General features: G+C 39.5%; 1 protein-coding gene across 3 annotated transcripts; it reads right to left on the bottom strand.

The window, feature by feature from the left end:
• Window positions 1–3246: 3246 nt before the first annotated feature.
• erlin1 (ER lipid raft associated 1) lies at window positions 3247–12039 on the bottom strand. 3 transcript variants are annotated; one of them, XM_085428262.1, is made up of 12 exons: window positions 11949–12039; window positions 10926–11054; window positions 10641–10722; window positions 8433–8479; window positions 8284–8345; window positions 8049–8174; window positions 7885–7958; window positions 6925–6983; window positions 6667–6758; window positions 6436–6525; window positions 6250–6329; window positions 3247–5113 (listed from the first exon to the last, which is right to left on the bottom strand). In XM_085428262.1, exons 2-12 carry the CDS (start codon window positions 11036–11038, stop codon window positions 4922–4924), a joined length of 1017 nt encoding a protein of 338 aa, XP_085284388.1. In that variant the 5' UTR covers window positions 11039–11054; window positions 11949–12039; the 3' UTR covers window positions 3247–4921. The 3 variants fall into 3 exon arrangements, with proteins under 3 accessions (XP_085284388.1, XP_085284391.1, XP_085284390.1); XM_085428265.1 differs by lacking the exon at window positions 11949–12039 and adding an exon at window positions 11712–11942; XM_085428264.1 differs by lacking the exon at window positions 11949–12039 and adding an exon at window positions 11708–11942.
• Between the last annotated feature and the right edge of the window lie 1360 nt (window positions 12040–13399).

Consider the following 13399-nt stretch of genomic DNA (forward strand, 5'->3'; position numbering starts at 1 on the left):
AGTCTAATCTTGAAGCAGATGGGCTACAGCAGCAGAATACCATACCAGGTGTCTTTAATAAGGACCTCTCTTAAACATAGATGAGCAGATGATTTCCACATTTCTAAGTAAAAACCTTTCCTGATCTCATAACATGCCCGATCACTGTATGAGCAGTGGCTGAGGTGATCTACATTTACAGCACAGCTAATCAAAAGCTTGACTGTGGGAAGTTATTTCTTAAAACAATGTTTTTAGTGTTCAGATGTGCTTCCCTCATCTATTTCATGTTCATGAGACAAAAAGAAATTTTTACCAGAAATCCACAGGAAGATGAAAACAGCACCATTACATCACTGTGGTTAAGCAAGACCCAAAGTCCAATACAAAGGACAGATGTTAAAAAATATCATTCAAAATTTAGATTTCTTTTACTGTAATACATTTCTTTCAATCACAGTACTTAAAATATCTAAAATAAATATCTGACATGTACATTTGTACCTTTGTGATGCTGTGCGACACATGAGATTTTCATCATGGACGTGCAGCAGACAAAACTGTGTGATGCTATCATGTCAGTACGGACCAAAAGCTCTGAGGCGTGTTTCCAAATCCTCTGACTCTATGCCATGAAGAGTTCTAAAAAGATACCAACAATCAATTTTATTTAAGGTTCGTGCTAAGATTTCAAAATAGATATAACAATATACTGTATATAAAATGTATACAAATAATCAAATCAACTGAACTTACAGAGGCTCCAATATGTCAAATATTTGAAAGCTAAAGCCTTTATTCCTTTTTACATGAAATCTCGTGCTTGCACTTTTTATGGCTGGTCGTTAATTCCTTGTTGAGTTTTCCTATTTTGCTGGTACTTGTACATTTACTCCCTGTGGAGGTTTCTTTCTGCCACTGATTCATTTTTATTTATTTTAAGCATGTCAAACTTTTGGGTTAGCATCTTGAAATTTCAACTTACTCAGAAGTGACTTGAAATTTGAGATAATAACTTGACATATCAACTCAGGAACTCCTGACAGCAGATTGAAAAACTGAAGATTGTAAGAGTTAAGATGGCTGCAGCAGCAAACATTAAAAACAGTGTTTACTTAGCTTCCATTTCTCCCTTCCTTTTCCCTCAAAAATCAACTATTTGAACAATTTAAAAGCAAACAAATTAAGCAGACCTGTTTTACCAAGCAATGTTGGCGTCTTAAACACAGTAATCCTGATGATCTCTTGGGTTATTTTCCCAAAACAGAGCTCTATTCATAGCCACAGAAGAGCCCTAATTGTATAGCAGACTTTAGAAATTACCAGGGTCTCCATAGAAACTCAGACAGTGATAAGTGGTAGGAAATAGCAAAGTTAATACTCCTTTTAATGCAGACAGTGGATAAGAATGTGAGGGAAAACTGAAGAACAGAGCTGCTTTTGATAAAGGAGCTGCCTGCCGCTGATGAATCACACTGAGTATCACCCTGCTGTTTGGGAACTAGATTTACTCAGAGATGAGGGACCACACCTTTCTGTATCTGGGGACACATCCAGGATGATGTCAAGGCAAGATGGATCATCCAGGATCTGATGAAAAGCAACAAAAGGAAAAGCGCTGGTTCAGCCAGGAAAGGGAAAAAAACCTGACCATAACCTCACTTCCTAAGAGAGAGGACTTCAAACTGGTTGGAATTGCGCAAATGGCAAGAAGTAATAAGACCACCCATTACACTAAGCACAGGCCAAAACACAAAAAAACCCAACAAATTTCCTTTGTAATCAATGAGGAGTGAAGCTTATTTAAACCCGAAAACACTCAATATGATCATATATCTTTAAAATCTTATCAAAAGTGGGGGGAAAAAGTTTATCTGGGTCAATCAAAAGCTAAACCCCTCCCCCAGAAACCACTGGTTTGGCTGTGAGAGGATACCAGGGTCCATGAGGGCTGAGAGGTCACAAGAGGAAGCCATCCTTCATCTGGTAACATGGACTGACACACACTTTGAATGCTTCCTGGAAAGCATTTGTGAACAGCTGACTGGCTGTGCTGAGGGAAGAGCGGGTTTTATTTTCTTCAGATGACCACTTTACAAACTCAACAGACACACACTCACACAGATCTGTTTTTGGAGTGTTTACAACACATTATGTGGGTTAGAACAACAAGGACTGTGTGATGGATCGTGTTTATATATTCAGTGTGTTCACTGAGTCGTGCTCATTTTTCCACAACTACCCAGCCTTTGGAATGAAATAAAAAGCTACAGTCGCACATCATATAAATTCCTCTTATTAGAATATGTGGTGGGATATAAATCATGCCAATTATGCACAGGCTCAAATGTGGGTTGGTATATCTATCAATTTGTAAACATATAGAAAACCTGTAGATATAATGTATAATGTCACTTGTTGAAAACATTGGAAAAAGGACATAAATACAACAACAGTGAGATTTGAGGCACTTGTGCTGCAGTTAAGATGCAAATATATTTTAGTGTGCATGTGTAGTTTTGTGTCACAAAATAGTATGGGAAATTTGAGTTTCCTTCTATAACTTAGCACATAAAATAAAGGTGTTTCTAAACTTTGTACAAGCTCATGATTGATTTTACTTCTATACATACATAACTTTTGGAAATGTACAAACTGACACATATTCAATGGGTCCCTGGGGTCTTTATCCATCCATTTATTCATAAAATATTTTCCTTCTTTCTTTTGATCAAGTCTGCCACTGCTAGTATTCAAACCAAGTGACTCATCTACCATGGCACAAGTTCTCCTCCTTGTGGCATTCGAATGCACAACAATGCCCACACATCAATGCAAAGAGAAGAGAGGTATCAAAATAGGTTTTATTTGTTACATAAGAACATTGTCAAAACTTGAAAACATTTTTGCATATAAACCTTTTAAAACAAGGAAACAATGTTTAAATTTCACAGATTGTACAAAAAAAAAAAAAAAAAAATCGACAAAAATTATTTTTGTGAGTGATTCATCCCCCTCTTTTGCATCTTTTATTTGAACCCACCACCAAAGCAATTGCGAGGTGCAGCGTTAAACTGCCAAATGGAGGTCACAGAAACAGCGCGGCGTCTTCAAAACACTCGTAGTGTTCACTGCCTGTTGAGTCTTTCAAAGCGAGAGCGACGATCCGTACAGAACGGCACATCTTCAAAGTCTATGAGGAGCCTTTTAGCCTGTAAGAATCGCTGAACCTTTAAGTCTGGGGTAAACCATTATATTATTTAAGGCTCGTTATCTCAATTGTATTTCCATGTTTCTAAAACACAAAGCAGAACAGAATCAAAATGTACACACACATTAAAACTAGCACCAACCCGTATCTTTTCTTAAGCCAAAGCAACATTCATCTCTAAACAGACCAACTTGTTTTTGAGTAGAACTCGTGCTGTCAAAAACTGATTGGAGGTTACGTGAATCCTCTCCGAGTTTCTGTCGTCATAGGAAGCTCTGTGGTACTTCAATTATCTCGGTGAGAAATGACAGAAGATCCTGTAGTCCGCTTAGTTATGAATCACCATAAAAAATGTAAACATTGACAATGAAATGTCGATTTCGTTTTAAATATTATTCCTATTTCAGTCGCCCTGCATGCTCTTAAATTGGCATTGTTCCAGACAGACACCTAGCTGAAAAGGTGGTGCTTTTCCATTTTCCTCTCAAACCGCAGCTTTCTTCATGGTGAAAATCTGAATTAATTGTTGTTTGGAGAGTGAACATTAAACAGCTGTCTTATTAATATTTAATACATGTCCTGAGAGTTTACATTTAACCACTTATGAAGACACTGCATAACAACAGAGTTGGTTGCAGGCTCTATCTGAACCATCCCAAACTCATAATTTCAACATGCACGGCTCTGGAAACCAATCTGAAGAAAGAAACATGCGCTGACTTCTTTAATGATAATCTCTACTTCCTGCAGTGCTCGCTGTTACAACAATCAGCTGTTAATCACCCTCAATTTGTATTAGACTAAATCTTTAAGCAACGCCAGATCTTTCTTCCATTTTCCCCCCTCTCATTTGCTTCAGAGTCTGTGTCACAGGAGGTCCAAAAAACAACTAATAACAGAATACTACACTAAATAATAAACTACATTTCCAATCTGATACCCCTCCACAGCTAATATCTGTATAATTTCACTCAACTGGACATTTATAACACACTCACTTCTGTATATAACCCATCAAGTGTTCAAGTTCATCCACCAGCAGCTTAAACGGGCCCTTATACTCTTAAAAGAACAGCCACCTTAGTAAGTCAGTGCAAGTGAGGTTGGCACAGAGATGACTTGACCCCCATCACACGCACATACATTGTCCACCCAGCTTTTAATTAGTGTCACCTGTCAGATTCCAGTGCAGCCAAGCCACATAACTCTCAAAAATCAATAGCTCATCACAAATCATTGACCTTGCATCCAAAAAATCAATAACAAAAAAAGATAACAAAAGAAAAACGAAAAATGAATGCAGCCCCAAAAGCAAAAGTTAAACACCGCACTGATTGCAAGCACATGTAAATTAGGGCGACTAGTTGCCGTCACCTTCTCAGGCATTAGCATGTTTATGCTTGTTTTTTAACTATGGCATCAATCTCATTTCTAAAGCTCGTCTTTTTAAAAATGTGGAAGGCTGAAAACCCTCCAAAACCCTCCAAAACAAAAAAAATCCTTTTCATCTGTCACATTCTCCCATCTCACTTTCACTTTTCTTCCACCTTAAACCCTCTCCCCACTCTTTTTTTTGCCATTTAGATTTAAGACTGAAGCGTGCGGTTCACCAAACTAGCTGAAAAGCTACCCCACCCATCATCATCATCTTCAGTTCAGCGCTCTACGCCCCAGTGACAAGACAATTCCTCATCAAGCTCTCCTGTCCTGTGCAGAGGCAGAGCTGTGGACTCACTGTCCATCAGGCTTCACTTTAAAGAAGTCTGATTCAGCATTCGGTAATGAAGGGGAGCGCGGAGACTTTGGTGGACCGTTGCCCCCCTCTACAAACATGTTCGGGATGTCCTGGCCAAAGTAGATCTTACTGTTAGCTGCTATGGCCTGGTACTTCATCAGCTCCATGTATTCAGGTGTCAACTTCAGCTGTAGGGATTTAGAAGAGAGACAGAAGAGTGTGAGGATTCAATTAGTGCTGGATCACATTGCTGTTTGTGATAACACTTTATCTTAATGTGACTATATACAGCTACATGGCTAAAAATAAATGCAACATTGCAGCTGGACCAACTTCAGTGATGAGCAATTAAATTAACTCTGATCAAGTGGAGCTGCTTCAAGACCTGACTCTTGTCAGGAGGACGGTAATTAATGGTTTGTGACATCTTTCTGCAATTACCCAGTTTGGTAGAGTTTGTCGAAAGTCTGCATCTATTTAAAGTTGATTCTGTTTAGGTCAGGTGAAGTGAGGTTATTAAGATCATTACAGCAGGTTTGTGTGGAACCATGCGTTTGCCGTATAAACCTACAAATAAACATAAACTAAAACTATGTTACTACAACTGCTGGAAATCTACGCCATAACCTATGCCGTAATCTAACGTGCACTTCCCTGGGAGTTTAGCTACACACGCAGTCGACGCAGCCCGCAACTATTGTAAATGGTCTGTTCAGTACAATGGAGTCCTCCTGTGAATTTCTGGCTACTTTTTCCACCGCAGTTTTTAAATTTATCATTGAGAAAATATGGATCATCATCTCAAAATAAGGAATGATAATCATAGCATCAATATAAGAACTCACAAACGTCAACAAATTTCTGGATGCAGACTGTTGTAATGATCAGAACTGACGTGAATGTATGCACAGAGAAGTAGAAAAACTTCAGGGACAAATATGTTTGCCGTTAAAAAACAAACAAACAAAAACAAAACAGACCAGTACAAAGAGCAGGGACCAGGGAGGGAAAAAGCCCCAGCATTTCAACTGTTTCTATCAGCTGACACCGCATCAGGACACAACCACAAGGTAATTAACACATATTGGACCAGCACAAGCATAAATGCGTCAACAACGTCAGCCACCTACATAGGTTACATCATGGGCTCTACAAAGAAGTCTAAATCAAGCCTTATTCTCTTTTACATTAGGGATTTTTTTTATTACTATAGCCACTGCAAAAACACCTCTCAGCAGAGTGTTACTGTTTTAAAACTATACGATCTGTGATGACTGCATTTGATGTTAACAACAAAGTGTTTAAACTGTTTGGGTCTTTTTACCCTGTTTGCTTCAGCAAACTTGGCAGCAGTGTAAAATTCTGCATCAGCCTTAGCTTTCTCTCTGGCCAGGAAGGCAGCATCTGAAACAAAAAAGCACTATTGAATGAGACAAATAAACCAGCACACCACAACTCAGGAACACACAGATTCATGACACAGAAAGGAACCAAAGGATTTCAGGCAGACCCTCTATTTCAGAGATCTTCTTCTCTGTCTCCTTCTCCATCACCTTCTGCTGGAACTGGATCTCTGCCACCTGAGCCACTTTCTGAGCCTCTGTGTGACAGAAAAGAGAAGGCTGAGGTTGGCAGTGGGGTTTCGCATGAATAACTTTGAGAGGCAAAATGCTAAAATTGCACGGATGGTCATGCAAATAAAAAGGGAACTGCCTGCTTTACAGTAAAACAGCGCATTTACCAATAATGGCTTTCTTCCTTTCAGTCTCAGCTTCCTTTTCCACCACCTTCTGAGTCTGAGCTGTTATTAGCAAACGAGTCTTTTCTGCTTCCCTGCACATACACAAACACACACAGACAGACACACAAGGATAGACAGAAATGAGGTTCTTGCAAATATTTTGCTTTCCATGTGGTCTTGCATGAATTGAGTGAGGAAATCACAGAAACTAAACCATGTACAAAGTCTATGCTGGTAACTTCAATTGTACAAACTCACATAAGTTCAAAGTTCCTCCTGATAGACTCAGGGATCTTTGGTTTGGTAACACGAACTGCCTTTATCGGAAACAGTAAAAAAAAAAGAAAAAAAGAGGGAAACAGTGAGGGAAAATTGCTCACAAAAATAAAAAGACACATGAAACAGATAGATTGGCCTACTAGTATCTATTCAGACTTTGACTCCTCCCCTCAAACTGGTGAGCAAATGTCATTTATTTTTTTATATTTTCATTTTTATTTATTGTGTGTGTGGGTTTGGGGGGAGGGGTTGTTTGGGTGACACACTAACATCTGTTTCTTCCTAGCTGTGCACTAATGGTCCTGGCCCATGAGCAGGGGTCATTAAACAAACACTAACAGACAGTAACCTGGTTTACCCCGCGGCTTAAAATGAATTTATAGTTACTGCAAGAAGCTAATAGGTAATGCAGTAAACAACAGTTTAATCTGACTTCTGTTTTACCTCACCTCAAAGGGAGCATTTTTAACTGTATTAACACAGGTTAGTGCGGAAGAAAACGTGCAATAAGTTTGGGCTATTTGGTGATCAACTGCCAACGAGGAAGAGGAAAAAAACAAACAAAAACAACACTATTAGTGTACTAGTAGGCAGTACGAAGGACTGACTGTTAATCTCTACTCTCTGTACATTTGCTGCTAGTGCCCAAATCTAGCTGGTATGAAACTGTGTGTTATTTACCAGCTCCATGATCCATGTGCGATCTCACCTTTTTCCCACTAAACATTCTCTATTTCAGCTGGAAATGTTAAACTATGTACAATATAGACTTCTAAGTACTGAGTGTTACCTTAAAGTCTTTGTAAAAGGGACAGAGCGAGGGAATGAGGGAAGGTGGAATCTGAGTTCTGGATGTGTCACAGCACAAAACCAACTAGCTGATTTTATCATCCCTAAAATGTCACTGAAAATGTGCAGGTTATGTGTGTGTTTAGGTACCTGTATTGTAAGTCCAGGTGCCATAACATTCAGATCTTTCTGTAATGCCGTCTTCAGATTCTCATCTATGATGTCTGCAAACAAAATAAAAGAAAAAGTTCTAATGTATGATCCAATTTCAGGAATTTCAGGATTGTAGTAAAATGCAACCAAAACGTACTAACCAAACAACTCAATGTAAACCTCCTGTAGTGTGTGCACGCTGCAGAACTGGTTGAGTTCATGGTGAATTTTGTTGAAAATTAGAGTTTTGTCGTAATCTGCGGTGTAGTTCCTCACAATGTCCACCACTGAATATAGCAGAACAAAAGCAACAATTACTTTGATGCCAACAGGGTTAATAAGTCAACAAAATAAGGAAGTTTTGCAGTGAAAGAAATTCACAAAAACAAGCTGCACCTGCTGAGGGGACGAGCATGTTCACAACTTCTATCCTGTCAAAATAGATCATCACACCTCCACTGTGAAGAAAAAAAAACATTTCAGGTAAATATATATTAATGTGGGAATGACTTTATTAACAGCTGAATTAGGAAGTTCAGTCACACCTTGTTCCACAAGGCACATTCTTGATCTCATCTGTTTGGAGTGTAGTCTGAAAAAAAAAACAAAAAAAAAAAAACATTGAAAATATTGTGACATAGTTATCAGTATAAGTGACCTGTGTGTTTTCCTTTTTGTTAAAACTGAGCATATAAAATCCAGGGTACAACAGGTTCAACTGCTATTAAACATAGCTGAAGTTCAAACTGAGCATCAAAATTGGGAATAAAGGACTACAATTTGCACATGATCACAAAAATTGAAATCATGGATCCATCCTGCTTATTTCATGCTTATGGCCATACGACTCCAAGCACCCCCTATCTTTTCTGATTTGCAGGAGTTCTTCATCATTCAAATGCCACAGCCTTAAATGTCATCTCTGTATGATCTTTTGATGGCTGCTTACAGCAGAATAACACAACATGTCATAAAGGTCAAATCATCTCAAACTGGTTTCTTAAACATAACAATCAGTTCACTGTACTCAAGTCGCCTCCACAGACACCAGATATCAGTCCAAAGGAGCACATTTGGAATGTGGTTGAGTGAGAGATTTATATAATTGATGCGTAGCCAACAAATGTGCAGCAAATGTCTGATGCCATCATGAAACAAAATCTCTGAGGAATGTTTCCAGCACTTGCTTCAGAGAAGCAGATCTGAAGGCAAAACTGGGTCCAATCTGGTACTAGCAAGGTACCTATTAAAATGGCCTGTGAGTGTATTATTAAGATTTGAAATTGAGTGCAATGCTACTTTATACTACATTATATAATTTAGGAGCTATACAAGATTACATAAAGAAGTGCATGGTTGTTTCAAGTTAATACAAGCTGAATGCATACAATGTGTAAAGCATATTCTACTATATTACTATGATACTCTTTTACAATTCTGATTGTAAACGTTCGTTAACTGTAACAGTAGTTTTCCAAAACAGCCATAATTCTTCAAGTTACCTGGATATGTTGCCAAGGTCTGGAACAAGACCCAAACTACCACCCTCAAATGAGAGGATGTTTGTTAGAATGTTCAGGAACAAGCCAGGAACCACTAAAGCTCAAGCCTGCCATGATCTATTGGAACATCGACATCTCTGTCCACAGTAAAGGGAGTTTTATATCACCCTACACTAAGAACATGCAACCAAGAAAGAAACCTGTGTTTCAAAACCAACCAACCAGCTTAACTTTGCAGCTGCCAACAATGACGAGCCAAATGCCTTCTGGAGAAAGGTTTTATGTCAGATGACAGAAAGATTGAGCTATTTTTCCACAATGACAAGACTTGTGCTTGGAGGAGTAAGGCTTTCAAACCTAAGAACACTATAACAGCTGTTAAGCATGGTGTTGGCTGTAGCATGGTCTGAGGCTGTTTTGCTGCCAGAGGTACTGGTACATTGCACAAATTGGATGAAATAACAGCACATGAGGACCATTTCCAAAATCTTCAACTTCACTTACAATTAACAGCTAGACGGTTAAAACTTGGACACAGTTGGGTGTACCAGCAGGACAATGATCCCAAAAATATATCAAAACTGATTTTCGAATGGATAAACCAGGCTAACATCAAGTTTCTGGAATTGCCCTCCCAAAGCACAAATGAAAATTTGTGAACTATGATGCTTAAAAGCCTGGTCTGTACCAAGAAAACAACCAATTTAAATGAACTCTACCAATTCTGCCATTAACGGTGGCCAAATACCCAGACAGAATTGTGCCAGAACTTGTAAAGAGACATTTAAATAAGTATTAGAGGGTTTGTATGTATATATTTGCACCTCTATGTTTAATTGCAACACAGTGTGGATTTGAGAAAATCCTAAATAAATTCAAACCTGTGCAACCAATTCTTGTTTCTTAAAGGCATTAAAGATGTAGGCTGCACAATCATTCTACCCCAGAAAAATAACACCTCAAAGAAATCAATGAAAAACCTAAAATTGCCATGACTTTCATGCCAATGATAAGCGTATGCAAACTTCTGCCCACAACTATATATGTATTGGCATGTAAATGCTCCATTTACTTGTTGTAAAACAGAGCCCCTGCAGCCACGGTTGAATAACAACTGTTTGCATGCTGTAGCTGACTTATTTATAGAAGATCCCACTCTAGTTTTAAAGCGCAGGCACCTCCTGTTTGAATCTTACATTACACATGCCTTTGCTCAAAGGCCATGTTTCAAGCCTGGAAAGAGAGGCTTACCTGCACTGCTCTGTAGGTGGTAATGAAAGGCAGCATAATGTGATATCCAGGACCATTGGGAGTAGTCAGCAATGCCCCACCTCTGAAACAAATACAAATTATTTGGCCAGAGTTCAGAACATCTGATTTTCTTTTGATTATATTTAATGAGAGTGGAAAAAAGAAGAGGACATATAACTTTATAACCATCATTTGAAACAGGGTGCTTACAAATAGCACTCCCACATTCTTAGTACAGGTGTCATTTTCATTAGAAACAGGTGTGATGAGTCAGGCCTGATGTACCTGTAGTACACAGCGAGGTGTCCTTCTTCTATCTTGTGAATAGAGGAGTGCAACATGATGGCCATCACTCCTGTTATTGCTGCAAATACTGCCCCTACATGCGGCATCGTCATCCTTGCTAGCACTCACCTGCAGACAGAAAAGGAAAAAACTGAAATATTTATACAACACTAAGTCCTCAGGGCACTGTCACGTCTGTGATCAGGTGGAAACTGTAACTATTAACAGCAATACATGCAGTCAAGACTCTTAGGTGAACCATCAGTAATGCATGGGCTGTGCCATAAAACCTGCCTCTTTACATCCAGTAAGTCTATGGTCAACACACTATATGGCTTAGCTTTTCTGCTCCGTGCACCCCGTTTTTCACCCCATTGTAATGAAAGTAAGAGTTTAAGTAAATCGTTACACACACTCTCATAAATACGCCTTTTATATTCACCAGTGAGACGGTCAGCTATTAACACAGGTGCACCCAGGTCAAACATGGAAACCTTTATGCCTATGATAGCTGCCTTAACAGCAATCGATGCATATCATATAGCAACACTATTGGTGACAATTAACGACTTCGCTTAGTTAAAGTACACTTCACGTGTATTTAGTTTAAACATCTAACGGTGACAGGCACGATTAGCTGACAGAAAGACTTGAGAAGGGTAACAAGCAAGTGACTCCTCATCCAACTTATGAAGCAACATATGTGCTTCAAAGCTACAGGTCCTTTGATGTAGCTATAACATTAAAACAAATACATTCTGAAAAAGAAAACACAGGCTTACCCACCACTCGGTTGGTAACGTTTACCCTAGCTGGCTGGGTTGGATTAGCTAGCTAGCTAGCTGGCTGGCTAGCTCTCACTGGGTGGGATCGGAAGTGAAGCACTGTTTCAGTGTAGCTTAATGCTAATGTAAGCTTGCTAGGCTACTAGCGTGAAGCAAAGCTTTTAAATCGTCCTGCACTACGACCAAATAATGTTTCAGTACGTACTGTAAACCACAGGCTTATAATATGTAAAATTACCGCTGTAGCAAACCGTGTCCCCTTCTGATCTTAGCATTCAACGTCCCACCCCCATTTCCCCGCCTCCCACAGGTTTCAATCTTGCTTTGACTCGCTGCATTATGCTGCCTTCAGGACTGTTGGAAATAAAAGAAGTGACATTGTAAATGGGTGGAATTTGTCAAACGATTTATTTTATTTAAAATCTTGATAAAACCTTTTTATTTATACAGATATATAAGACCCAAATGGCTTCGCAAGAAGATATCAGTATGGATATCAATGTTTTACAAAACCAATATTATAAAACAATCGCCAGTCTTTGACAGATGTCCAGAAAAACCAGTGGACTAAGGAAGTTCTTTTCACTTCATTTTTTTCAAATTCAAATTCAAATTCAAATTTTATTTGTCACACACACACAACCATACACAGTATGACATGGGGGTGAAATGCTTGTAGCTGTACAATGCCCGACCATTAAATGACAGAAGAAAAGTTTTACAATATTTACAATTTACAGTTTACTACAAAAATTTACAAATTAACTTAGGAATTTACAGTAAAGAATGTGCAAATAGCAGAAGAGATTATAAAGATAAGGATTATAAATTATAGGAATTATAGGATTATAGGAAATGTGTGGTGGTGCGTGTGGTGACGTGTGTGAGAGTCCAGTCTTATAGCGACGTGTTTGGGAGAGTCCAGTCCTACACCTGGTTCAGGGCCCGAATAGCCTGGGGGAAGAAGCTCCTCCTCATTCTCTCTGTTTTGGCCTTAAGGGAGCGGAAGCGCTTCCCAGACCTCAACAGTGAGAAGAGTCCATTGTTGGGATGGGAGAGGTCCATCATAATCTTCCTAGCTTTGGACTTGCACCGCTTGGTGTAGATGGACAGCAGGTCAGGGAGCTCTGATTGAATGATGCGTTCGGCTGAGCGCACCACCCTTTGCAGATCTCGTCTGTCCTGCTTGGTGCTGTTCCCAAACCAGGTGCAGATGTTTGCCGTCAGGACGCTCTCGATGGTGCAGGAGTAGAAGTTCTTGAGCACCTTCAGTGGCAGATGGAAGTCTCTAAGTCTTCTGAGGAAGAAGAGACGCTGACGGGCTTTCTTAACCAGGGTGTTGATGTGACAGGACCATGACAGGTCCTGAGTGATGTGGACACCCAGGTATTGGAAACTGTCCACTCTCTCTACTGGCGTGCCACTGATGATGAGGGGTTTGTAATTCCTTGCCTGCTTTGTAGTGAAGTCCACGATCAGCTCCTTAGTCTTGCTGATGTTTAGGAGGAGGTTATTCTCCTGGCACCAGGTCTCCAGGTTCCTAATCTCCTCCAGGTAGGCCGTCTCGATGTTGTCGGAGATCAGGCCCACAACAACAGTGTCGTCAGCAAACTTGACAATGGAGGTGGTGTCGGATGTGGCTACACAGTCATAAGTGTACAGTGAGTACAGCAGGGGGCTTAAAACACA

Source organism: Rhamphochromis longiceps, linkage group LG13 (genome assembly GCF_057381845.1).
Source record: "Rhamphochromis longiceps isolate RC_006_pf linkage group LG13, R_longiceps_female_GT1.1, whole genome shotgun sequence".
Taxonomy (NCBI): Eukaryota; Metazoa; Chordata; class Actinopteri; order Cichliformes; family Cichlidae; genus Rhamphochromis; species Rhamphochromis longiceps.